Source organism: Theobroma cacao, chromosome 5 (genome assembly GCF_053813885.1).
Source record: "Theobroma cacao isolate CCN51 chromosome 5, ASM5381388v1, whole genome shotgun sequence".
NCBI classification, from domain to species: domain Eukaryota; kingdom Viridiplantae; phylum Streptophyta; class Magnoliopsida; order Malvales; family Malvaceae; genus Theobroma; species Theobroma cacao.
Genome location: NC_142643.1, coordinates 41,700,188 through 41,727,896, shown reverse-complemented (window position 1 = coordinate 41,727,896; position 27,709 = coordinate 41,700,188). Strand labels below are relative to the sequence as shown.

The 27,709-nt window shown below is 34.9% G+C and overlaps 1 protein-coding gene across 1 annotated transcript; it reads right to left on the bottom strand.

The window, feature by feature from the left end:
• Positions 1 to 21,194: 21,194 nt before the first annotated feature.
• Positions 21,195 to 22,973, bottom strand: LOC18599712 (Nucleotide/sugar transporter family protein). The gene has a single exon (XM_007029783.3). It carries the CDS (start codon positions 22,592 to 22,594, stop codon positions 21,323 to 21,325), a length of 1,272 nt encoding a protein of 423 aa, XP_007029845.3. The 5' UTR covers positions 22,595 to 22,973; the 3' UTR covers positions 21,195 to 21,322.
• Positions 22,974 to 27,709: the final 4,736 nt, after the last annotated feature.

Below are 27,709 nucleotides of genomic sequence, written 5' to 3'. Positions count from 1 at the left end.
ATCAGAAAAGAATTAAAGTATTTTAATTAAATATTTTCAAAGATTTTATTAGCATTTTTTTTTTTTTGTAATTGATTGCCAGTTTATATTATTCGTATTGAAATGCCAAAAAGTAAAAAACAAAAGGTCTACTATAAAGGTGTTCATGGGTCAGACTTGGTCGGGCCAAGCTCGGTTGACTCTTTTAAATGATAAAGTTGAGCCCAGTCCGGACCTAATTTGATCTATCCATTTGGAGTTGGTTAATTTAAATTTATTATTAAAGTGATAAAACTAATTTTTTTTAGAATTAAAATTAACAAAAATTATTTTATTAATATTGTAATATTTCAGGTCGAGCTAAGCCTGGGCCTAAGATATCGTGTCCAAGGCCTAACTTGAGTAGGTCACTAAGCCTAGGCACCAAATACAAAAATCTGAATTGAAAAACCACCTAAGAAAAATATAGGCTTAAATAGTAAAAAGCCCCTAAGTTATGGCCATTTTTTAAACTAAACCCTTACATAATGTTTGTTTGACATTCCCTTCTTATTCTTCAGGAACATTTGGTTGTTAAATGTCCCAAGAAATAGTCATTTCCTTACAATCTTTATTCTCTAAAATCACGATTTAGGTAATCTTTTATTGCACCAAAATGAGTTTTTAATTTTTAATTTATAACCAAACAAGCCCTTAACTCGATGGAAAATTAACCATCATTATACCTAATGTTAATTGACATTTTTTGTTCTTGTGGCATATTACGTGTTTAATGATGTGACCACATGGTAGAACCTAGAACCGTTGCCTTGTTGTCACTCATCGACTGCAGCCATTTACTGACATCGAAATTACACAAAAAAAGAAGCTTATTTCCAATTCCACTCTTTATACTCTTTCCTTTAGTCATAGTATTTTTTAAAAAAATCCTCTCACGATCTCTATAAATCTCAAAAAAAAAATATTAACTATCTAAAAAGCTTAGGTCTAGGTTTCATTTTTTGAGATTTGGTGAAAATCAATCATCGAAAATGTGGCAAGAAGAGAGAGAAGATGAAAATTGGAAAAAAAAAATAAAAAGGAAGGAAAAAGAGAGGTTTTTTTTTTTTAATTTCGGAGACAGACCTTGTAATCAAATAACATCATATGCCACGTGAATAGAAAATGTCAATTGGTGCTAAATCTGACAGTAATTATTTTTTTTTGTCAAGATTAAGGGCTTATTTAGGTACAAATAAAAAAAATTAAAAACTCATTGAAATATAATAAAAGATTAAGGACTTAATTGAAAATGACCCAAACTTAGAAACTTTTTTACTATTTAAGCTAAAAAAAAATAAAGAGCTTGTATGCTTACTCTCTATTAATCTAATTAATTGTTGCATGCATTCCCATATATATGGAATATCTTATACCTTTAATTAACTTTAATAATTGCCCCAAAAACAATGATTTTAATAATTAGTCACTAAACATGCATATATAGAAATTAATATAGGTATTTATTATAGAAGCACGTAAAAGGGGGATGAATGGTTAATTTTTTTAATCGAATAGTAATTATGTCTCAATCATATAGTACCAAGCAATAAAAGTTTGCTTAAATGTTGGCAAGTAATTAAGCTCTCTCTATTTCCCTTCCTAAAACTAGGACTAATTGATGATGAGCAATTTATAATAATTAAAAGTGATGAATTTTCTCTGTTATGTATCCCATATATGTATATAATTGACCTAATTTATTAATAGAGAAAGGGACCACTTTCTCCCTAAAGATGCCCTAATTTGTGAAGTAGACCCTAACACAAGGGTTAATTTACCTATTTTCTTGACCATTACGTTTAGATTCTATTCAACCATAAACTAGTATAAATAGAGGGTTGGATGCAAGAACGGCTATCACACACCAATATAGCCTTGGACGCCCCTTTGGAAAATTCTCAAGTTCCCAAGTGTACTTCGGAATTTGAAGGTTATTCTTTCAAGCTAGATAGGGTAACAATCTGATCCCTTCGGTTCTCTCATGTTCAAATGTGTAGCTTTAACCGGTGCATGGCAATTGCTTAATTTGCAGGATGTTCATATTCTTTTTCACGCAAATATAAGTTTTAGTATACTTTATGTATGTTAAATCAAGTCTTTTTTTCTTTTTCTTTTGTTTTTTTGTATATTGACTGCTCTCAGACTTTGATTCTCAATTTGTCAATGCAGACATAATAATGCCTGCCCTTGCCATTGTGGGAATTGTCGTGGTGGTCTTATTGCTGGCCATTGTTGCCGTGATTGTGTACACACCATGTCTCGTTGACGACAGAGAGCAAGAAGCGTGACAGAAAGCAAGAAACGAACCCGACAGGGTAAACGCAGTAGCTTAACCATAGGAAGAAGAAGAAGACGAAGAAGAAGAAGAATGGGCTCCAGCTTCTTTTGATGAATCTATTTAGTATTATCTTTTCTTAAGAAAGGGTACATTTTATATATGGGCTAATTAGCTCGCTATAGTTTTTCTTTTTCTTGTCTCCAATTTAATTTTTAATAAAAGAACGATTTCGAAGGTTTTTCTTTTAAATGGAAAGAAATCTTTTATATATTATATCTAGTGAAGATTTAACATGCATATAATATGACAATATTAAAGTATTTACTTAATAGACAGATTATTTTGTTAAGTTGATTTTTTGTGAGAAAAAAAATCATGACCAATTGCTTACTAATAATTAATGAAGCAAATCTTTTATTAATTAATTATATATTTTAATTATTTGATATAGCTTTTTTATGCATGCCCAAGTCAATATCTTTTACCTTTTAAATCAACGCCATGCCATTCACTCACAAGGGTACAATAATTGCTTGAGATTGTGATGATCATCACTTGAAAATAGAGTTGATCTCCTTCAACTGACATTGGATTTTTGGCGGAAAACAGTAATTTGGAAGAATTAATTATTACATATTTTACAACATTTTCCCCTTTCACTCGAAGAGTACAAAGTAATAATGTGTTGAATTCGACTCAAAAGTTATAATGGGTTGGCCACAAAAAACCTTAATATTGAATGCACTCATGGAAGTTGGATCCATATCTTTTGATCAGACTCTTGCAGAGTGGATGTTCTTCGCTTGGTGGTGAATTAATGACTACCATTTCATCTCTCACCAGTTTATGCTTTTTACTTGTTTCCATCTGCTACTCATGGCTGTACGGATGAATTCTGTGTTTTTCTGATAATGCTGTTTCATCTGATGTGAATGAATGCTCTTTGTGGCTGATAACTGTGGCTTATACTTTGCATGCCGACTCTGGTATTCTGATATCCTGCTCCCTAGGCTCCTATGTTGCTCCTGGTTGCTTTCTGGGTTGTTGTATATATTCACCTGGTTGCGTCTCTTTCATTTCTTGGCTGCCTTAATACGCCGGTCCGAGGTTCCCTGGGAACCTGACATTTTATTTTCTGGACTTCTCTATTATAATTTGGATGCACTACGTCACTGGTATCCTGCCTACGGGTCTATGTTACTCTGCCCTTCCAAGATAGATTCTGGAGATTAATCTTCATCACAAACAGAATGGGAGCATAAACAATCTGATACTTAATTTAATACCTGTTGTATTTGTTATAGGCTTTAGAGCTTGTCTCATCCCTTCTCCAGGTGACGTGTATTTCTTTATTGGGAGCTATGCCTCCCTATGTACCGATCAGATGCCTCCACAGCCTATCAATAAAATCTTCCTATATGATTTACCAAAATAAATAATGTGATGAACTGGTCTATGTTTTATTGGTTACAACTTTTACTATATACATGTCTGTGTGAGTGAGAAAAATTTTATTGGGTTTTTATAATATAGATTGATTAAGTATTTTATAACTGGTATTATATTTTAATTATTTATTCATTTTGGTGCAAAATCTCTTTCAACTTTTGGTCTTTATTTTCACCTTTAGACGATTTTTATCAATTTATTTTGCAACTTACATAAAATTTTGTTCTTTGCTTTGCTAGCTGTTTGTATTAGTTTTACATGTACTACAATTAATTCTCGTGTAAAATAATCATAAACAGAACAAAGATAAACAATTATTGTGTTAATTATAGAAAAACTAATAATTATTTAAGTTTTGTGATCACTTGAATTTAATTAACCTTTTTCAAATATTACCTTTCTATTGATTAGGAAAAAGGATGTGTCATCTTCTTTTCTCAGAAGCCAAGGTCGTATTAATTAGAATATCTATTAAGTAATATTTTCCTTCTTAAAAACTTGGTCTAATGATGAGCAATTTCTTCATTTATTTATTATAATAATTAGAAGTGATCAATTTCCTCTATTATGTATCTAATTATTTACTTAAGCAATTAGGTCAAATTCTAAAAATATGTCGTAATTCGTGATATGGTATCCTGACACCAAAGAATTACCTATTTCCTTAAAAACAACCCTAGTTAGGTTCTTCTATAAACTAGTATAAAAAGAGGGTTGGGACACTAGGAACTAGGAAGCAGCTACTAGTACCAGCTTGGGCGTTCCATCCTTTGCAGAATTCCTCAACGTTTGGCCTTTGAGTTTGAAGGTTATTCTTTCTAGCAAGCATGGCTTTTATGGGTCATTTGATCACAGACATAGCTGCTCATCCTTGGTCTGCCATCGGGAAGATTCTCGTACTCATATTTCTGGTTTTTCTTCTGTCACTTACGTGCTGCTCATGGCGCGAGGAAGACCGAAGAAACGGAAAGCCACAAGCAGGCAACAAGCCAAAACCAGCTGCTGAACCATAGGGTTTGAAAGAAGCAGACCAACAAGAAGAAGAATAATCTCCAGCTGCTCTTGACGATACTATATATATTTATATATTATATTATCCTTATTAAAGATTAATGACCAGCATATGAGCTATAGAGTAATGTTATTTGCTTATTTTATTCTTTGTTTTTGTCTCCCCAATTTCATCTTAATAAAATTAGTGATGATTTTGAATGGAAATCCTTTATTAGAAACCAAAGCAAAGTTTGCTTATAATTTGCTGTTCTTTATTTTACCCAAGTGAAGATTTAATATAGAGAAGTACTACCAGCATAACAACATCAAAGCAAATTAATAGATTTAATGGATAAATTAATTCTCTAAGTTGGTTTTATTGTTAATAGGACAATTCAGTTTGATTAATATTTTAAAATTATGTTCTTTTGCTTTTTATTTTAATTGAATGCCGAATTCTTAAGCACAATTGTAAATAAGTTTTGTTGTATAAATTATTTTGTTCCAACTTCTTCTTCTTCTTCCTCTTACGTGAGGAATTACACTCATTTAAATTGGCTTCCTTGTTATGGTTTAATTGCAAAAATATCCATAGTAGTTTATTAGAAAATTGAGGTAAAAGCCAGCTTTTTACTTTGAATCTCGATTAGAGAATAAAGGTTTTATGCTGTATCAGATTTTAGATAAGTAAAAATGTAAGAAATATTTGAATAAAGAATATTTCTAAATTTTATATCTTAAATTTTTTTAATTGGGTACAAATATAAAAGAACTTAAAGAATAAAACAGAGGAAAATAGAAAAAAAAATAAATTTTGTACACTTTTGCGTTCATCATAACGTTAGTCATCATCACCATTAAGTTGAACAATTTAAAGTGAAAAATCAATAAAAAATGAATTATTTGCAAAAAGTAAATTTCATTAGAAAAAAAAATAACAAACCTAAAGTAATCAAACTTAAGGAAAAAAAAATGAAGTAAGATTATTAAGAAAAAGGCCTTGGACCGTTGGAATCATCAGAGCCTTCAACTTTGCCTATTAATTTAGTGACTGTCTTCCCATCTTTAACCTTGATCATGGCAAAATCAAGCTGTGATTCAGGTTTGACACGAAACGATCAAATTTGTACTACAGCCTCTGGTTTGAGACTGTCAGTATTATTCTTGACGAGCTGATTCCACTGAGTCTTGAAAACATATGCAAGGCTAAGGCTCCCTCCTATGAGTCACTTGATCAAGTGCATTCTAGATACATCAAGACATAGTTCTACCAATATAACATCCATTCCTCCATGGTTCTTGAATTTTTCCTCCTCAGCTTCACTCAGAAACTTACTTCTAACTTGTTTCAGTACTGTCATTGATTGACAAATGATTGTGCCCCGATTCAAATTAGTAGGCTCAATAAACTTTTGTATAACCAGCTTTATATCAGTTTCACCCAAGTTTTCAATGTGATTCCAGAACACTTCTGGCCTATCAGGAGGCGGTTCTAAACCTAATGCTGTAAGCTCTACGAGTGGATTGAAACTCTTTCTCTCATTATGCTTCTCCTTACTGTCTATCTTCTGTTTTTGCTTGTTGCCATCACGTGTTCTGCTTCTTTTGCTTCCTGATCAAGTTCTCTTCTTTTTCTTCTTCAACAGAAGAACTTTTGCTTCCAGTTCCTGTTTTAGTTCCAAAGTAACGTTTCACACGCTTTTTGTCTCAATGTTCATCTTCCTCTTCTCTGCGGATTGCTTAGCCTCCTCGAATAAGCGATTTATAACCCCTTCCAACACTATTTCATTTAGTTTGCATAGCTGCTGGCTTTAATTATCAGTCATTGCTTTGATCTCCTCTATCAGTTGCTATCACAAATCAGCATCATCAACATTCTCCCTTAAAGAGGTGTCGTGACGTGCGGGTCCGGGAACCCGTCCGCCAGACGCGGGGCAAAAATTAAAATCGCAAGGTGTGGGAGTCGCCACCAATCTTTTTTATCTAGGTGTGATTGGTCACCTATTAACCCGATTCTTAATCGACGAAGTCCTAAATTAATTTTAGATCCGTCGAAAGAACGAGAACTGGTCCACGTTTTTTAGAGATGGGTTCGGGAGTGCGGTTACGCACGGAGAAGGGTTAGCACCTCCGTGACGCCCGTTCTACGAACGGTACCATTTAATCTTAAGTTATCTTTATATAGCATTTTCTTAGTTTAATCCCTATTTTAAAAAATTTTTATTGGATTGTCAGACTGAGTTATTCTCTTGGTCTTACGTATGCATATGATGCAAGCGTAGAATGATGTCGTGACTTGTTTATTTTAAATGATGGAGTCGGTAATCTTTTATTGGAAAATTATTCGAAGACTATCCCAACGCTTTGGTGAAGTCTCGAAATTCTCCTCACCTAGAGATATCCCCGGAAGAACTCGTCTCTACGAGCTCCTCGGGGAAATCCCATCATCGGGATTCCCGCGCTATTTGCAAAATAAGCGTGGCATGCAATGACAGTATAAAATGATGGTATCTATATGCACGCGTTTAGTGATTGTTTAAAAATTTTGATTATTTATTTATTATTTATTATTTTTTATTATTTATTTATATATATACTTTATTTTTTGGTTATTTAAATCCATGTTTGTTGTTGGTCAATTTTTTACTTGTTTACAAAGCTTATCTAAATAATTAATTAATTAACTTTTAAACGATTAATTTAACTTTGTTTAGTAATATTTATTTGAATTAACAAAATCTTTCTACATATATTATTTTCTAATAATGACTATTTGACTTAATGGGTTTTGAAATTTAGAGTTCAGATTTATCCCGACGCTTCGGTGAAAATTCGTCTCGAATTTCGTACTCGGAAAACATCCGCCCGAAAGAGGCAACTCTTTGCCCCCTTTTTGACGGTAATACTCAAATATTTTCTTCCAATTATATTATTTATTATTATTATTTATTTATTTTTTATTTTATTATTATCTTTTAATTTTCATATTTTATATTTTTTTATTTTTTTATCTTAATATTATATAATATATATATATATATTTGCATCATAAATTACTATTATTATTATTTATTTTATTTTTAGATTTTTAATATTAAATATAAGTGCCCATATTATACAAATATTTATTCCCTAAAAAAAAATAAATGCATTTAAATTAAAAATGGGCTAGACCCAAGCAAAACAAAAAGGGTTATACCTTGTTGGGCTGCGATTGGCCTAACTCGGCGACCCGTGGGAGCCCAAATCCAGCACCCCGGCCTGTTTCAGGAAGCCCGCACGGTGAAGTCCAAAACGCACCGTTTTGATGCCTGCGAAGCCGCTCAAAACGACGCCGTTTTGCCTGGTCCTTCCAGCTTCTGCTTGCCTCTCCGAAACGACGCCGTTTTGCCCACGAACCCTAGGTATTTAATCCCCTTTTCTCTCTTTCTCTCTTCAGTTTCACTCCTCACTTTCTCTCTCTAGCCGCGGCGCCCTCTCCCTTCTCTCTAAAAATCTTCTTCTTCTTTCTTCGCCGGCGGTCTCACTCCTCTCAAATCTCTCCCTTCCGTCGGTCTCTCTCCTCCCAGATCTCACCGGCTTCCTTGCACCTCTTCCCTTCCGATCGACCTCTCTCCTCCCAGATCTCAGTCTCCCGTCGACCTCTCACCTCTCCGATCTCACCCCCCTCTCCTTGTTTTTCTTTTTTGTTTCTTTTTCTTTTGTGTTTTTTTTTGTTGTGTGTCTAACTACTGGCTTCTTTGTTTTTGCAGGGTTTTAAAGAGCCGGGTTGTCCAATTTTTTGGACAACCCGGCGAGGGGGGGTTCTGGCACCCCCTGGAGTTGGTGGCCAGAACCCCCCATCCCGCGTAGTGGGTGGGGGATGGGACGGCGACGGGATGGCTGGGCGTACGATTTTTTTTTATTATTTTTTTTATTATTTTTATTTTTTATATATTTTTTTTATTTATTGTTATTTTATTTATTTATTTAATTTAATTTAATTTAATTTAATTTTTTTATTTTATTTGAGTGTCTACAAGAGGAAATTACGAAGAATAATCTTTCTTGATAAGAACATTTTAAAAATAACCATCAAAATAAGTTTAACTGTTTTTAACCATATTTAGCCATGACTTGATAAAAATGCCATTAGAACTATTTCAAATAAATTAAATCATTCATCACAATTTCTCTCCATTTGTGTTTTTGATTTCTCTCTCTCACCATCCCAATTTCTCAAATTTTATCGATTTCTCTCTTCGGTATTCGTCTGCTATGCTTTCGATTTCTCTCTCCTGCATTTTCAGATTTCTCTTTCTTGCACTTTCAAGACACCAAGCAATGGTTTTGATGTGCTTGGATATGTGGTTATTTGGAAAATTTGATTTTTAGGTATTTTGGTAAAACTAAAACGGTAGAAATGATCACAGATGTTTGAAATAACTTTTATTGAATCAATTCGGGACCTAGACATCAATAAACTTAAAAAATTGAAATTTATAAACCTAGGTTATCAAAGGAAAATTTTTTTTATTTTTAGTTGAACTAGGTGTTTTAGATAAGGAAATTTATGCTTTGATTTATGAAAATATGTTATAAACATTTTAATCGGTGCCAAATTGTCAAAAAAAAAAATGAAGAAAGTTGAGAAGATTTGAAGTTTTGGTTCACAAGTAACAATAACATTTTAGACATTAAAGTGTAACAAAATGTTTTTGAATATGACGTGTAATAATAATATTTTTTCAACATGATGTGTAACAACAATATTTTTTTTTCAACATAACGTGTAACAACCTTTTTTAACCATGGCGTGTAATATATTTTTGTACATGACGTGTAACAACAGTATTTTTTTAGACATTAAAGTGTAACAAAATGTTTTTAAATATGACGTGTAATAATAATATTTTTTCAACATGACATATAACAACAATTTTTTTTTTCAACATGACGTGTAACAATCTTTTTTAACCATGGTGTGTAATATATTTTTGTACATGGCGTGTAACAACAGTATTTTTTTAACATGACGTATAACAACCTAACTATGGCGTGTTATATGTTTTTGTACATGACGTGTCACATGTTTCTGTACATGGTGTGTAACAACCTAACCATGGCGTGTCACATGTTTTTGTACATGGCATGTCACATGTTTCTATACATGGCGTGTCACATGTTTTTGTACATGGCGTGTCACATGTTTTTGTACATGATGTGTAACAACCTAACCATGGTGTGTCACATGTTTTTGTATATGACGTGTCACCTGTTTCTGTACATGGCGTGTCACATGTTTCGGTACATGACGTGTCACATGTTTCTATACATGGTGTGTAACAACCTAACCATGGCGTGTCACATATTTTTACACATGGTATGTAACAACCTAATCATGGTGTGTAATATATTTTTGTACATGACGTGTAACATCATAGTGTGTAATTTCATTAAGGGTAATTTTGTCCAACTTGGTTAAAAATAGTTAAAATTATAAAGAATGCTATTTTTGAAAACATCTTATCTTTAAGGGTTATTTTTAAAAATGCCCCTTCTCTAAATCTTTTAAAGTTAACAGCTTTGATCTTTCTCAACCTCTTATGTTAATATATAGGAATGTTGAGTCTTGATCGTAGTTCTAACGGGAATAGAATTGCTAGCTTGTAACAAAGTTTCGGTGGGTTTAATAAAGCTTTGTTTTTCCTAGATAAACAATGTTTAATAAAGCTTGGTAACCAAGTGCAATTTATGGCAATCATTAATTTCCTGTTAAACTCATAGGTTTCATCTTCTTTTGTTTTGTTTTTCTTCATCTGGCATTCCAAGAAAAGGTTTTTCCTTTTTTCTGGCAATTGGTAGTGATTAGTCTGTTGATGGAACGGTGAGTATGCACTCATCTGGGTAAAGGGTATGCAAGTCTTAAGCTGTTTGTGTTAATTAATGGGAATTGCTCAGCTTTTGAATTTTTCGCACAACTCTTCTTAGCATTGATAATTCGATAAAAATGAAGTTAAGACTTCCATTATTATTACCTCAGCAGAGACAATTGTCAATTGGCAACAACTCAGATCTCACAGTGCAGCACTTCCTCAGATTACCCACAAATTAAGCCTCTTCTGAAATTCAAGTGTGCTTCACAACAATGGCAATGACTGTGTTTTTGAGTAGTGGTTATACAGGGTTGATGTTGGTAGGGATGCTTTACATTTGCCCCTATCTTTCTGGTGTTGTTTAAATACAGTTTTATGTGGTGGGAGCTGGTTGGATAATTTTTTATCAATTGTGGATGTTTTTGCTGCCTGTTTTTATTTTTGTTTTGTGCAGCACAAATTGTGTAAAGAGGAAATTATGGGAAATGACCTTCGTAGTAAGGTGACTTCAAAAATGACCGTCTCTATAATTTTAACCGTTTTTAGCCAATTTTTGGCACGACTTGACAAAAATACCTTTTAATCCAATTAATCCAAATGAAGGCACGTCTCAGTTTATTTCCTTCTGCTCTTCCGCCATTCAGTTTAAAATTTCAAAATTAAATCTCGATTTAGATTTAGCTATCCTTTCGTCCAGCTCTCCAACGCCATCGAGGTCTATATCGGCAGTCAACTTTCTCACGATCCCAAAGTACAGAGATGACATCAAGGTATTTGTTATGGGTTCTTGTGTTTATTTAGGGTTATTCATAAAACGAAAAAGTTGATGGGTTAATTATATGAGTTTGGAAACTTAAATCTGGCAGGGGTTAGTGAAATCAATCAGTTTATAGGCAATGCATGAATATTTCTTAGGCATTGAGTCATTGGATATTAGGGTGTGTGACTGGATATTAGGAATCGTTACCTGTTTATTTGGCATTAGGTGCCTGAATATTTGTTGAGCATTGCGTGAGTTCTTTATAGGCATTACGTGACAGTTAATACGTGACTGAATATTTGTTGAGTATTGCGTGAGTTCTTTATAGGCATTACGTGACTGAATATTTGTTAGCGTTGCATGACAGACGTTACGTGACTTAATATTACCTAACTGAATATTTGTTGAGCATTGCGTGACTTTAGCTACCTAATGCTGAAGGTGATTCTCTACTGATTATCTTCAATAACCTAATAAGCTCTAATGTAATTCTTGAAGTTTATATATAATTTCAGACTTGTATAGTAGCAATAGTATTAGATTTTGGTTGGTCTACCATGATGCATAAATTAAAAAAAAAAAAGAGAAAAAACAGGCAACATTAAAATCCTTGTTGATTAGTGAAAAAGAGAGAAAACTTTTAAGTTGCTTTTTATGAAGAATTTCTTGAAAAATGATGTTTGGCCTGGTTTTTGCTTTTAAAAGGTAGATAAGATGAAAGGGTAGGCCGAATAGGTATTTAATAACTAATTTAGCCCCCCTTCATTGCACTGATATGGGTGTAGAAAACGAAGAGTCAACTTTCATGCTTGTAAATAAAATGAACCATTAACCATTTGAATCAAATTCAATTATCTTAATCAATCTCAGATAATTGAAAAATGACGTCCAGAGATCCAAGAGTCGAGAAGGGGAAAGAAGCAGCCTCCGAAGAGGATGAGGTGCTATTTAGTGTGAAGGACCAGTTGCACATATTCTTGAGTGTTAGGGACCAATTGCACATATTCTAGCAGGAGATGCAAGTCCTCATCGACAACCTGATGCAAAGGACTTTTGACCTGAAGGCTACCATCTTGAGCAACGAAAAGATTCTCGTCGAGATAGAGTTCAAAGTAGATGAACTTATGAAGAAATGAACTACGGTTCATTTTTTTTGTATCATCTCCTTGTATTTTCAGAGGGGTCTTTTTAATAAAATTTGAATAAAATTTAATGCTATTTTTATTTTTATTGAGCACATATTTCGTTGAGTTATTTTGTTCGTTTAAGTTATATTATGCTATATAACTTCGTGAGTGGATGTTAGGCATTGGGTGACCTATTATTAGGTATTGGGAGAGTGGGTTATACGCGGTGCGTGAATTGTGCAATGCATATCTTCTGTTGAGACATTGCGTGAGTGGTTTGTATATATATGGAATAAAGTACCTATGGTGACGTGTTGTTATGTATTGCGTGACGTTGGGCCAGTACGTGACTGTTTAAGTTGGCATAATGTGAGTGGATATTAGGCATCGATTGACTTATTATTAGGTATTGCGAGCGAGATTGGTGGTGCATGCTTTATGCAATTCATGTGTTGCTTTGAGGTTTTTGTGTAGTAGTTTTTTAAGCAGTGCGTGATTGGTTTTTATATATTGCATTACCTGTTGTAGCAAAAGTGGTGGCGCGTGACTTGTGCAATTCATGTGTTGTTTTGAGGCTTTTGTTCGGTAGTTTTTTAGGTTTACGTGATTGGTTTTTATATATTGCGTTACCTGTTGTAGCATGAGTGGTGGTGCTTGACTTGTGCAATTTATGTATTGTTTAGAGGCTTTTGTTCAGTGTTTTTAAGGGTTGCGTGACCGATTTTTATATATTACGTTACCTGTTGTTATTTATTGCGAGAATGGTTGCACGTGACTTGTGCAATTCATGTGTTGTTTATAGGCTTTTGTTCAGTAGTTTTTTAGGATTACGTTATTGAATTTTATGTATTACATGACCTATTGTTATATATTGCGAGAGCGGTGGCACGTGACTTGTGCAATTCACCTCTTATTTAGGGGCATTTGTTCACTAGTTATTAGGCATTGCATTAATGTGTATTAGACATTACGACACCTAATTTTTGTTAAATTTTTGCGACCGGCCAAATGTGACTTAGGAATTGCATAAGTGGTTTCTATGCATTGAGGGGCTATTTTTGATAAATTGACTTACCGTGACACTTATTTTCTGTTAAATTTCAACGGCCTGTCAAATGTCAAGCTTATGATTACATACGGTGGTCATTGGGTCGGTGACACTTACAAGGGTGGTGAGACACGAGTGAGGGTTGTTGAGAGTGATTTGTCATTTTCGGGACTAGTGAAGCTAGTTGAAGAGGTTGTTGGGGTCAACTCACGTAATAATGAAATCGAGTTACATGCATCGCTCAGCCATGCCGCAGGGGTTTCGCGCGCAGTTATCAAGGATGATGAAGATGTAGCCAGTATTCTGATAGATGAGAGGGCAGTTGTTGTGTTTGTGACAGTTAAGGCAAGAAATGCAAACAATATTCCACATGAGCACGGTATCCAACATAGTAATCAACCAGAACAGAATGTTAATTATACTGACATACCACACCATGCATTTCCTAACAAACAACCATGGCAATCACGTTTGATGTATCCTCATGAGTTTTAGCAGCATGGCGCACACATGAGGTGTCTGCACAATTTCGATCGGAATGTACATCGAACGAAATACTCGGTACTTTGCAACAAACACAACTGTCGCTCAGAAATGCATTGGGTCCATTGTCATTAGCAAACGACATTGTGATGGTTGTGAGTGATGACGATGCATCTGATCAGATTGAAGATGATGTTGAAGAGGACGACACGGCAGATTGGAACCATGAGTTGCGTTATGACTGTGAAGATGATTACGTTGGCAGACATGAAGACTGTTCAGAGGACGACAGGGTTGAGCAGACCGACATTCCTGATTGCAATCATGTAGATGGTGATAAAGGTCATACCACAACTGTTGTGTTAGAAAAGGTTGAGTTGGACGACCATTGCAGAATCGTTGAATTAGAAGATGTTGAGGATGTGGACCCTATTTACGAGAACGACATTCGTTCGCTTGATGATAGTGATCAAGAGAGGGTAAATACAAGGGTATCTCGTCAATGAATTATTCCCAAGCTAGATATGATATCCTTCCAAATAGTTGAGAGTGAGGAATTTAGATCAATGGACGACCACTTATATCGTGAAAAAGTGTTTCTATCGAAGGCTGAATTAAAACGAGCTTTCAGCATGTTGGCACTAAAAGAGCATTTTGAGTTTAGAGTTAAAAAGTCATGTCACGCTCGTTTTGAGGTTGGTTGTAAAGATAAGGCATGCAAGTTTTCTTTGCATGCAACGAAGTTTCCTGAGGGAGAATATTGGCATGTTCGGATATTGCATAAGGTACACATGCGTAGTGTCGATGGTTTGCAATGTGGGTATCGAACTACGAGCGCGAGGGTAATTGGTAAGCTTATATCCAGCAGGGTATAAGGAAATTGTGTAAACCCATTGAGATCAAAGAAAATAATGGAAGAGATGAATCACAAGTGGGGATTGCGATGCCTATATGGTAAGGCCTGGCAAGCTAATAAGTATGCGGAGAGTCTTGTGTGCGGTCCACCGAAAGAGTCATTCCAACTCCTCCGCTCGTATTTTCATATGTTGGAACGTAAAAATCCAGCTACTATGACGTGTGTCACTACTGATGGGGAACAACAATTCAAATATTGTTTCTGGGTGTTCGGGTCATGTATTCGGGGGTTCAGTGCTGTAATGTGGCCTGTAGTCGCTATCGATGCCACACATCTGAAAGGCAGATTCAAGAGTATTCTATTTGTGGTGGTATGCAAAGTGCGAATGAGCAGATATATCCACTTGCATTTAGCATTGGCCACATCGAAGACAAAGAGTCTTGGTCGTGGTTTCTTAACCAATTGCGTCGTGCGATTGGTTGTCCTGAAAATGCAATGTTCATTTCTGATTAGCATCTTAGCATTAAGAATGCAGTTGAGAAAGTATACAAGGACGCTCATCACAATCTATGCAATTACCACTTAGGGAAAAACGTTAAAAACAGGTTCAAGCGCGAAGATGTTGCAGCGATTTTCACCATGGTCGCCAACTACTATAGGGTCACCGATTTTGACAAACATATGAATCAGCTGAAATAGCTTTGCAAACTTGCTTATGACAACCTCATGAGATTAGGCCCTGAGAAATGGGCACCTGCACGGTCACCAGTAAGGCGATATAAGCTAATGACATCCAACACTGCAGAGTGTATTAACTCCTGCCTCAGGTATGCAAGAAAAATGCCAATAACTGTCTTGATCGAGTGCATCAGAGGCATGTTTCAACGTTGGTTCCATGACCGGCACAATGAGGCATTGAATTTGACCACGCCCCTCAACCCTTGGGCTATCGATTTGTTGAACAAACGGTTCAATGAAGCATGTCACTTTTTCATACAAGCAATCGATTGGGTGGAGTTTCAAGTTATAGGCGGGAGTAAGGACAGAGTCGTGAACCTCTCCACTAAGGAGTGTTCATGCGGTGAGTTCCAGTCCAATCTACTCCCCTGCACGCATGCCATGGCTGCAATAAGGTATGAGCATGTTTTGTTATATTGTGCATGATGAATTGAATTTTTACATTGTTTGCCATATGTGATTTCATTGCCTTGGCAGTAAGTGCAAACGTGCAGCCATTGAATTCTGCTCGGACTATTACAAGACTCGGTCTTGGGCGGAGGGATATGCGATTCTCATTCACCCGATTGGGCATCCTAGTGAGTGGGACATCCCAGATTACGTTCAACAAAATGTCGTTTTGCCACCAAGTTGGCAAGGTTAAGCAGGAAGACCTAGGAGGAAAAGGATTCCATCAGCTAGGGAAGGCAGCGGACGACGTAGATGTTCACAATGCAAGAGCTATGGTCATAATAGATAAAATTGTCGAACTCCATTTGCATCTCTACCGACAAACGGGGAAACATCATCTGTTCAGCCGACGGCTCGACGACGTCGACCCATGGCATGTGCAATTTGCAGACAACCAGGGCACAGACGAAACCGCTGTCCAATGTGGACTACAAACCTTGATAACGTTATCGGTGTCGTACTTGAAGATAGTGGCTCTTCAGACGTCAGTTGTTAGGGATTGTTTTGAAGTTGCCATTGATATTTGCATTGAATAATACTATTTGAACTTGAGTTTGACAGAGTTTGAATGAAAAGTAAGATACACAAGATGTCCATATGGAAGAGAAAAACCTTATGCTAGTTATGGAGGTTTCAAAAAGTGTACCAAAGCATGAGAATAGGCCGGTTTCATTAAAGATAATTTTGTCCATTTTTTTTTTCTCTTGACTAAAAATAGTTAAAATTATAAAGAGGACTATTCTAAAAAAAGCCTTATGCCTTAGGCCCATTTATGAAAAACATTCTTGTGAGTATGTATTCATCTGAGTCAAAGGCTATGTAAGTCTTCAACTGTTTTTGTCAATTAATGGGTATGCTCAACTTTGAATTTTCCGCACAGCTCTTCTTCGCATTGATAATTTCATAAAAATGAAGAAGACTTTTATTATAATTTTTTTCTGCAAAGCAAATTTGAGCATATGTGTGTGTGTGTAATGGTTGGAGTATATCATGCTGTTTCAAGTCTTTAGCCTTGAATTTAGGCAGGAGACTTGTTACAGTCATATGCCTACATTGAAGATGATATTGAACCGTTACACATCCCCTGTGTGTACACCTATTCCAACAAAGCACCCCTCGAAACGATAGCCTGTTCCTTTCTCTGCTGCCGTAGCCTTAAGACTTAGCTTGCCAAAGACGCCTGCAGTTCCTATACCCTGTTCATGGGCTTGGGCTGTTTCTAATGGCCGCAACACACCAAGTGACCGCCCCTATGTTTTGGCATTAAATCTTCCCTGAGCTTTCCTTGCTATAAGCACTGAAGCCACTACACCAGAGTACTGACACCGCCTGAGGAAACTATTGACTGTAGGGAATGGGAGCTCATGGCATACCTGAATATGCATCCAAAGAAATATTGTACTTAGACAAAACACAATGAGGAATTAATTTGTTAGGCAATCATGACAGACGAATAGCAATGTATATTTGAACAATTTTTCTTGCTTCAATTTTAAATGGTTAATCATCTTCACTTCCCTTAGCTATATGGTCTTTATGATTAATTAAATGCTATATTCTTCCAAGCTTATAAATCATCTACAGTTTACCTAAGATAAAATCGTCATAAAGGCCAAAATAACTTTTTCCTTTTTGTATATTAACCTTTCAAGAGGGTCTGGCCAGTCACTTGCGACCTTGCACCCTGTAAGTCTCCATTTGGAGATTTTTTATAGCAATAAAATCTCCGCCTTTCCAAAAAAAAAAAAAAAAAAAAGGGTCTGGCCAGTTTTGATTATAATCAATATATATTTAGCAATAGAATAGTTAGCTCTCTCTTTTCCTTGCTAAAACTTAGTCTAATAATTAATGAGGTGCAATTTATGATAATTAAAAGCAAATTTGCTCTTTGATGTATACTAATATATATAACTAAATATATATAATTGGCTAAATTTATTAATAGAGAAAAGGGTTCACTTCTCTCTTAAAGATGTCCTAATTCGTGATATAAATCCTACCAAAAGGGTTAATTTTTTTGCCTATTTCTTGACCATCAAGACTTTTTAAAGAAAAACAATTAACCCTAGCTTAGCCAGGTTCCATATAAGCGACTATAAATAGAGGATTGGACTTAAGGAATGCTACAATACCCCAGCAGATTGGACGCTCCTGTTGAGTTTTGAAGCTTGTTGTTTGTAGCTAGGGAAGACAGTCTCCCTTTTACGTTATGTACGTGAAATTAAGTCTAATCGAGTCGTTGCATTGCATTCCTCTGTTTATTCCTCCTTATAACTCTTTTCTCTTACACTTTGGTTCTGAATTTGTGATTGCAGACACAATGGGTCTGGCAGTTCCCCCTTGGGCCTTGGCAGTTGCTGTGGTCGTAGTTGTGCTATTTTTGCTTGCAATGTTGTGCTTCTCATGTTTCGAAGAAGCCGTAGCACGAAGCAAAGCAGAAGCTGCGACCGGAGACTCACACTGATCAACAATAGGATTTGGACCTAATCCTTTCATTTATATATATTGGCAGATTAGTTAATATAAAAACGGGTTAATGTCATATTGTTTAGTTTTGTTTTGTTTTATGTTTTTATTCTATCTTAATTAATAATAGTGTGAACTAAGGTCTTAGTCTATTGAGGGCATATACTTGTGTATAAACCATTAAATAATCTTTTATTTAGTAGTTATTGATATACGAAAAAGTACCCGAATTTTAATTTAATGATAAGTATATATTTTTATTTAAAAAATTTATCGGATTGGAATCTTCTTGAAAAAATGAAAAAGAATGTTCTCTATTTTTTAAAATTGTTATTTAATCCAGTTTTTTTATATATATATTAATCATTCTTCCAACTCTTTCAAGTATTTTGGCCAAGAATTGCAAATGTTATTTGTTCAATTATTCCATTTCAATCGAATGAGTTTACTTTGATCTTTGCCAAATAAATAACCACTTACCTTTTAAGCAACATTTACCTTCAGTTTTGTAAGATAGCCACACATTTATATAGTTTAACTGAATGGCTTTTAATTTCATAAAATAAGCTTGTACTCTTGAGATTTACAAGGAACCAAATTAAGGCAAGGATCAGGGCTAATCAGCAGAGCAATCCCAATATACCTTAATCTCAATGTTAGTCAACTGATAATTTCCTCCTTCCATTTTTCCCCTGTTTCTCATCATAAATCTGAGAAATCTTAGCCAGGAAATCCAAAATACAATGCCCAGCATCCAGAAGATTGCAAGCACATTCACTTTCTGTAGTTGCATAGTCCACTAGTCTATAGATATTGCAAATTTCTCCAGAAAAGATCCATTTTGCTCAACACTATACTCACTGTCAATCATATAATCTGGAGCCAACTAATCGATTACTTTTGACCAGTCTAAACGAGTCTAGGACCATTTTGCTCAACAAATGAATTAGGGCATACATGAATCAAGTAATTCTTTAGCTATTCAATGGCTATATACAACAGCTTGCAACCATCTACTAGTTGGTAGATCTCAACTTGCAAAACCTGAGCTAAAGTATTATTGGTCACATTTTCACACTGCTGACTGATTCGGTGCAACAACTACATTAAAAATGATGATGACCTTTGGTTTAGGATAACTTCAGCGTATCAGGACATTAAACTAACCATCCAAGGTCAGATTGTTAGCAGTTCCTTCTAAGTTGGGCATTATAATTTAATTGTAAGATACAACTGGTTGGTGAGGACAGTTTATGACAAGCACTATAGAAAGGCTTCACTTGGGATTGAGGGAGAAAGCTACCAACAATATGGGTGCCTTGTCACCATCTTTGGCAAGGAAATCCTCTTTCACTAACAGCAAGTCATGTCACAGTTATCTAATGTGGATTATTTCCACACTGAAAAAAGAGAGGACGAGACAACGTATGTCTGCAATCTTTTTCAAGGTTACCTTAGCAGCTGCTAGATATTGCTTATCTTCTATGTAACTCTTTCTTTATGCTAAATATCTGGAGTATCATGCCCCTAAAATACCTTTTTAGAAGGCATTCTCAGAATAGAGAAGTGATAAAGGGCGATTGATATCTACACACAGAATGACCAAATAAATAGAAATTCTAAGAAAAAACCTAAGCATGTTGTCACCAAAAACTTTGCAGTTTCAAATGATATCTGAAAGAAGCTATGCAAGAGTAAACAGATTTACCCTTAAGTTTGCTGATCTCTTAGAGGTTAGACATCAAGTAAGCAATATAAATTATATAAATCTCCACAAGTTCAAACAGTTGGATTATTCTTTGATAATCTACTCTATTTAGGGAGAGTGGGAGACAACTGAACCCTCACAGATTCTGGTGTTCTTTCAAGTAGTTAGACAAACCTCAGACCAAACTACCCCACCAACACAAAGGAACCATTACCCTAAGATAGCATTCAAGCAACAGTGAAAGTAAGAAGGAAAGCATGTAAGTGATAATGTTTACTAAAAATAGATGTTAGAGCTAGTTAGCAACTACAGTTATACAAAGAGGAATTGTTAAAAATTAAACCCGGATACCAGTTCTGAGTCTGTAAATTTAAATAAAAGCATGCTCTCACCTCAAGTATATTATAATCTAATCTGCAATAAGAACTTCTATTGAAAAAGGTTGATTCACTTAACTGCTTTCTCAAACAACTCATCACTTCACAAGCTAGTGATAATTCAAGTTAGCAGTACATGATTATTAAAAGCATAATGCATAATGCAAAATGCTATGACATCCTCAACAAGAAAAATTACTAGAGAAGTTTCAACAACCTGACTGCTTTTGCTGACAAACTAATGAAAGGTTTCTTTTAATTTAAATTCATCAGAAATCAATCTAACAAAGATTCCTCACTAACAAAACTGTAAAAATCTAAGTATTAAAAACTCCAGAAATAATATTTGCAAAAATGTATTACCTTGTGGAGCTGAGAAAGCGGTAGTAAATTTCAAATGTTATCGGTATTTAACCTGGTAAATAAAAAAAACTCTTGCAGCAGAGTCTGGTTTTGACCTAAGCCACCAGAGCTTTAGGCGCATAAAAAGCGTTACAAATCATGTCAAAAAGCAGATATTTTTGCAATTGAAACCCAAGCACAGCAAACACAAAGCAACTATATAACAGGGGAAGAGTGCAGAAATTAAGAAAGCAAAATATAGGTCATTTATTAACATTTATAACAGTGAGGGAAGAAAAGATCAAAAATGAAAGTATCATCCGTTCAAAAGGAACAAAAAGTTAAAAAACTTTGAAGAGATTATTGAACCCTTAGCTCTTCTTTTCACCTCCAGCACTCTTCTTCTTAGCTGTTGCTTGTGAATACAAGAAAGTTCCAAGTATTGCAATCCCAGATCCAAGTGCATTCAAAGGCCGGACTGGATTTCTGAACACCAAAACAGTTGACACTATAACCACAACCCTCTTCATTGTGTTCCCAACTGAAAAAGTCAAAGGGCTAATTTCATCAAGTGCCTGATAAGATGATTGGTTGTATAGATGGTAAAATATTCCTGAAAGCAAGACCCATATGTAAAATGTGGATGCTTTGCCAACAGTCTCGATTGCTTTGTGATACCCTTGAACCCATTGCGACCCTTCAACAATAACCGCGACTGGAAACAGATAAAGCAGTGAGATTATACTGATCCAACCATACAAATTCAATCCATTCACTTCCTTAAAGTTCTGCAAACTTTTCTTGGAGTAAATGTTCCTTAACACAAAACCAACATTGCTAATCAAAGCACCCCATAAGCCTTGAAAATTAAAGGAAACCTCAGTAATAGCAGCTAGAGAACATCCCAAAACAATGGGAACAATGGAAAGCCAGACTTTCAAAGGGTATGTATCACCAAGAAATGAAGAGAAAACAACAGAAAACACAGGCTCTGATGATTTGATAACATGAGTGAAGGAAACGGCAACCTTAGAAAACGATACACAAGCTGAAATATGGCCTATTGTGTGAAACAATGCAGGTCCAAGAAGTGCAATAATAAAAGGCTTTGTGATTTTGGGACAAGGTTGCAACTTTAAAGACCAGAGAACGAACATCCAAATGGAACCAGCGAAGAGTTGAAAAGAAGCAAGAAGCCAAGGGAATGGAAAGACATTCAATGCTTTTTTGTTGTAAATGTTAAAGACAATGTTTTGAAAGTACCAAAAACCGAACACAAGAGCAAGCTGTAAAGTTTTAGCCTTTGACTTCGCTGCTACTTCAGCTGCTTCAGCTTCTCCTTCTGGATTAGATTCAGATGCTGCAGCTGATCTGGGAATACGGGATCCAGGTTTCCTAGAAGGGTTTTCATGGATATAGCTGAAAGGAGTTCTTTTGGTGCCTAAGCCTTGGATCTTGCCAAAAGGGTAACAATGGATTTTGTGAAAGTTGCAAAGTTTGGGGCTGTGAGGGGTGGATTTGTTGAGAAAAGCAGGAGGGTAACTGAAGTTTTTTGGGTTTTCGATCCTTTTTGTGGGATAATATTGATGTGTGGATTTGGAGAAAGTGACATGAGAGGATGATATGAGATTCAAAGTATGCATTTGTTATTGTAAGAGAGAAAAACCAAGAGATTCTGCAACAAGTGAAAAGTGAAAATTGAAGGAAGATCGAAGGAAAGAGGGAGATATTTCAGTTCTTTATGGTTGGACCCAAAAGGATATTTTAAGCTACTGTTTTGGGTTGCAAATTTTCGAACGTTTGTATTGGTTTCTGGTCTTTGAATAAAAAAATCTGCAAGATATGAGGAAACGGGAAATCTATAATATTTTAATCGACAATACAAAGAAACAGTGCCTACACTGTATCGATATTGCTCACTTAGTCCTAGTCCTGGATTCATGTTGAAAAGGGTAGGATGAGCTCGCAGTTGCACATTCTGGCTTCTTGTTGTCTGGCCTATCAAGCGGCTTTGGCCCGGGGTACCATTTTTATGAAACCTTGGATTTGCCTATTGTACCAAATCCGGAAAAGCATCTTATTCGTCGCGGTGAGTCACGTGAGGACTAGATGTATGATAATTATAGTATATAGAGTTATTTTATTATATTTTAAGTAATAAAATAACTAAGTCTTTAAATTTAATTAAAGTTATAAGTAGTTTTTTTTATTTTTTTAATTAATTAACTCATGATTGAAATAGTTTATTTCAAGTAATTTTAATACTTTTGTATGGCAAAAATGTTTATTTTTAACTATGGCTAATTTAGTTTTTATATTTTTAAGATTTTCAAAAGAGGAAAAGTCAAGTGACAAAGAATTGCACAAATTCGCCAAGTGCAGACTTCATCAAACATGAAGTGGTACTTCAGATATAACTCAAGTTAAATAAGTCCAATCAACGTGATTCTTAGACCATTGAAAGTTAAGAGGAATGGTTATAACTTTCATGTTTATCACTTCGTCCAGTTTTGATCCGAGCATGATCAAAATCACGTTAGAAGTAACCTAACCGCAGCAACTCTACACTAGACAGCTTGAAGGAACAAACCATGGAAATAGCAGGCACAGCATTGCAGCACTGTCCCCCTCACCAAATAGAACTTCCAACGCTACAGCGCCAAGCTCCCAGCGTTGTCTAACACTACAAACAATGCCTTTGGTAGTGAACTTAACGCTGCAGCGCCAAGTTAAGCAATATGTACCTTTCAATTTTTCAAATCAGAAGGTCACTTTTAAAGGTTATAAAAGAGAGTTTTTTTTAGGAAAAAGGAAGGGGGAAAGATTTGGAACAGTTTTTCAGGAGAGATAAAAAAAGTTAAGGATTTAGTTTACACAAAAGAGGAAAAGGGAGAAGAGAAGTAAAGGATTTTCTTGGGAGCGGTATCATCCATATCAGCTTACCTTTTTCATACTAGTTCCATCTCTCTCTCTTCTTTATTATAGAAATGAATATTTTTCTAGAAATATTGGGTTTTATATTCAGTATGTTGAACTAAATTTCTATTTCTAGGATTGTGGTTAATCTCTACTTATAGTTTGGATACTTTAATTTCCTTTTACTCAATATTAATGTCGTAGCCCAAATCTTGGGCCATGACCGACGCAAGGGCTCATAGGCTTAACCCACTAAGCTCAAGCAAACCTATTTATATAATCTTATACATTAATCCATATTTCTTTAAATTCCAAAATTCGTAATGTCCAAACATCGTTCCTTTGAAAACAATTCATAAAAACCAATTATGCATTCATAATGGCATCATCAACCATAATATACATATATAGCTTGACAAATGAATCTTAGTATTTCGTATCAAGTATTCATATACACATAATTAGACCTTGACTGTCAATGGAGTGACTCTGGGCACGGTTGCTAACATTTAATGTCATGGTAAACCTACGGAGCAATGGATAGGGAGGAGCACCTCATCTTAGGGCCAATCACCTTTAACTCAGAAAACTTAAAACATGAAGTTTTAAAAAACGTGAGTATAACTCCAGTGAGTGAATATAAAAAGGGAATAAGCAACGTTACAGAAGGTTTAGAAATCATGATGCACTTAAGTTCAAAAACAATGCAATTTAATTTAAGCTCTTGTTAAAACACCTCATTTCAAGCTTGATTAATTAATCCCTTGATGTTGAAAATCCATGATCAACCGTGATGTTAAAGAAGTAGAAAATATGGCAGAAACCAAGCAAGGTAGCAAGCTTGATAGAAGGTTTCTCGCTGTAGCAATATGCAAAACCGTGGCCAACCTTACAAAGCCAAGAGTTTCTGGTTGCAGCGAGAATCAGAATAACCAAGGAAGAGTTTCTTTTCATAACAAAAAGAGGCCATTTGCTGCAATACAATTCAATTTGAAAATACTTAGCAAAATTTCAAAGTTCAACATGCAAGATTCCACATACATTACAACCACATACTATATTCATAACTTTCTCTTGCACACGTATATATGCATATATAAACACGAATACCACCACCTCACATAGCCAATATGCACTCCCTACACGCACAAGGCAACATCATCATGTGCACTCCCTACTCGCATATTTCTATATCATCGTGTGCACTCTCTACTTGCACACTTCAATATCATCACACGCACTCCCGCCTACATCATTATCGGCATGTGCTCTCCCTCCTCGCACACGCACGGTTATATTTATTACACGATATTACCTATCAAGGCACAACACACACACACACATATATATATATATATATATATATATATATATATATATGTATATCAACATAATAACAAAGTACGTGGACTCATCGCAGTCACATTTTCGCAACACAAAAATTTCATCAAGAGCTTGTTATCGTATACATTTTAAAGAAAAAGACAATTAAAACTTTTCAAGTAAATCATTCAAACATATGTGCATTTACCCTAAAGCATTTTAATGCAAATTCATTCACTGGTCCTCATTGATTCTTAAATCGACTCCAACTCCCACTAATGGTCTGAATGGAGATGTGGGGTCTCGTTGGAACCTATTACACATAATAGCATCACAAATCAACTCAATTCACATAACCATAATTCTAAAAGCTATCTCCTAAATCATGTTCTACTAGTTATTCCTAGCTAGCTTCCAACTACCATTAAGTAGATATCTATTTTCACTATTCTAGTCACACTAAAATGAATAAACCACCTCAACTACAAAATACTCATAAATCTAACCACTAGCCATTCTCAACAACTTAAAAATCAACTCAATTTCATTACTCACCTTGGTAGCTTTGTAATTGAATTCCTTTTCAAAAGCTTTCAAACTATTGTGAAAAATCTTTCTTTCTCTCCCTAGAACATCCAGCTAGTGAGAGAAAGTATTAAGGAAAGGCTTTTGAGGGTTTTAAGGTGAAAATTAGGGTTAACTTGAGAAAATTTATGGAGGTTTCAAATCAAACTTCCATGGAAGGTGAGAAAACGTGAGAAGGGAAAAAGAAGAAGAAGTTGCTAGAAACTTAGATATTTATGCCTAATGTTTATCCAATTTCTCACGAAATTTCCAAAATACCCTTAACAATGTCACTTTGTCTTCCCTTTACCTTTATATAATCTTTTTACTTTTTTGACACTGAAACAAAGTCCTTAATAGTCTAGAAATACTCGAGTTCATGAAAACTTAAAAATTTCGACTCGAGATGCAAAATGATCGCTTTGCCCTTAAGTGAAATTTATCAGTATTTCTATCTTTTTCATTTATTTTACCATCATTCATTTATTCCTTAGGTCTATTTAGACCTTAATAACATTTGAGAGCTACTTCCAGGAGCTCACCATGAGAAATAACGAAATTACCCCTGATCTGTGTTATCGCGTCTACTGCTAGTTACGGGTCTATAGAGTTCGAGGTCTCACACTCCTCTTATCTCCTTGGTACCCAAATTACCTTATTATGCCTCAATTCACTTCCAAATCAGTTTTTTTTTTCTCGCAAATTCTTTCTCGATAAAAATATTATTATTTTATTATTACTTCATCGCGTGCAGAATATTTTATCACAAACTCTTTCTTTCATTTTTCATCACTTTTAAACATTATAATTAACCTCAATTGACATCCGATAAGCTTTATTAGTCACCATATCAAAGTACAGAGTATTATAATTAATGGGTATTGTGTTGTTTATTTCAAATCAATGCCTGTTGCTTCGAATTATTTGATCAACAATTGGATTGAGTTGGGTCACTAAATGCAACTTGATAAAAGGAATTTAGAATAGACCAAGGATTTGAATAGCATGTGTTTATTTCACTTAATGCATAGGTGATTTGATTATTAGTATTTAAGATAAAAATATACCTAAATACCATATGTAGCCAAGATTATGGTATAAGCTTAGTGAACCTACCTTAATTAATCAATATAGACATATGAAAAATTAGCTCAGATAGGTATGTTTACAATATCTCAACAAAGAATTGTAGATAAATTTGGACTCTAAGCTACCAACCAACACATTGATATAAGTATAAATAGTGAAATTAAATCCAAATGAAAAGTAAAGTACTTCCATAGTCTTAGGCTCCATTTTACTGAACTTCTAGAAATTCTTTAGCATTAATTCATTAATTTAGCTTGTTGCTTTAATTTCAATTTTAATTAATTTGTAAAATTAGATTTCCTTGAATAAGATTAGGGTGTTAAATTTTAGTAATTAATAAGAGTTTTGATACAATTCCCTGAAGAAACGATACTTACTTACTATTATACTACTTGTGTGACACGTACGCTTGCGTGTGTGTATAACCAGCAACAATGTACTACTCACATCTACCAGTTGCAACTTCATCAAGCAACTATCAGCACTTCCAATGGCACCTTTATGCAGTTATGCAAAGGCTTGATTCAAGGAAGTTGCTTCAGCCTCAATCAGGAGGGGCCTCTAATCATCAATAAGGAATGATAGGACTCCATCATCATGGAGCGAATGGAATTTTAAGGATGCGGCATTGATCCTAGTTTTGATAATGCCACACGATGGAGTGAGTTGTAGATTTATAAATAAAAATCTTCTTATATTTAATAAGTATATTTTTTGATTAAAAATATAAATTGTGATAAGTAACATCAGAATTTATTTAATTTTTTACAAATTTCTGAAATTCCTATGAAAAGTATCAAGACCGAGATAGCCCACCACTCTGGAAAATATGAGGTATGAGATATTCAATTTTTATTTATAAACTT

What these genes read in the sequence shown, in the direction of transcription:
- LOC18599712 (XM_007029783.3), bottom strand. Translation starts at nt 22,594, where the DNA reads ATGCATACTTTGAATCTCATATCATCCTCTCATGTCACTTTCTCCAAA.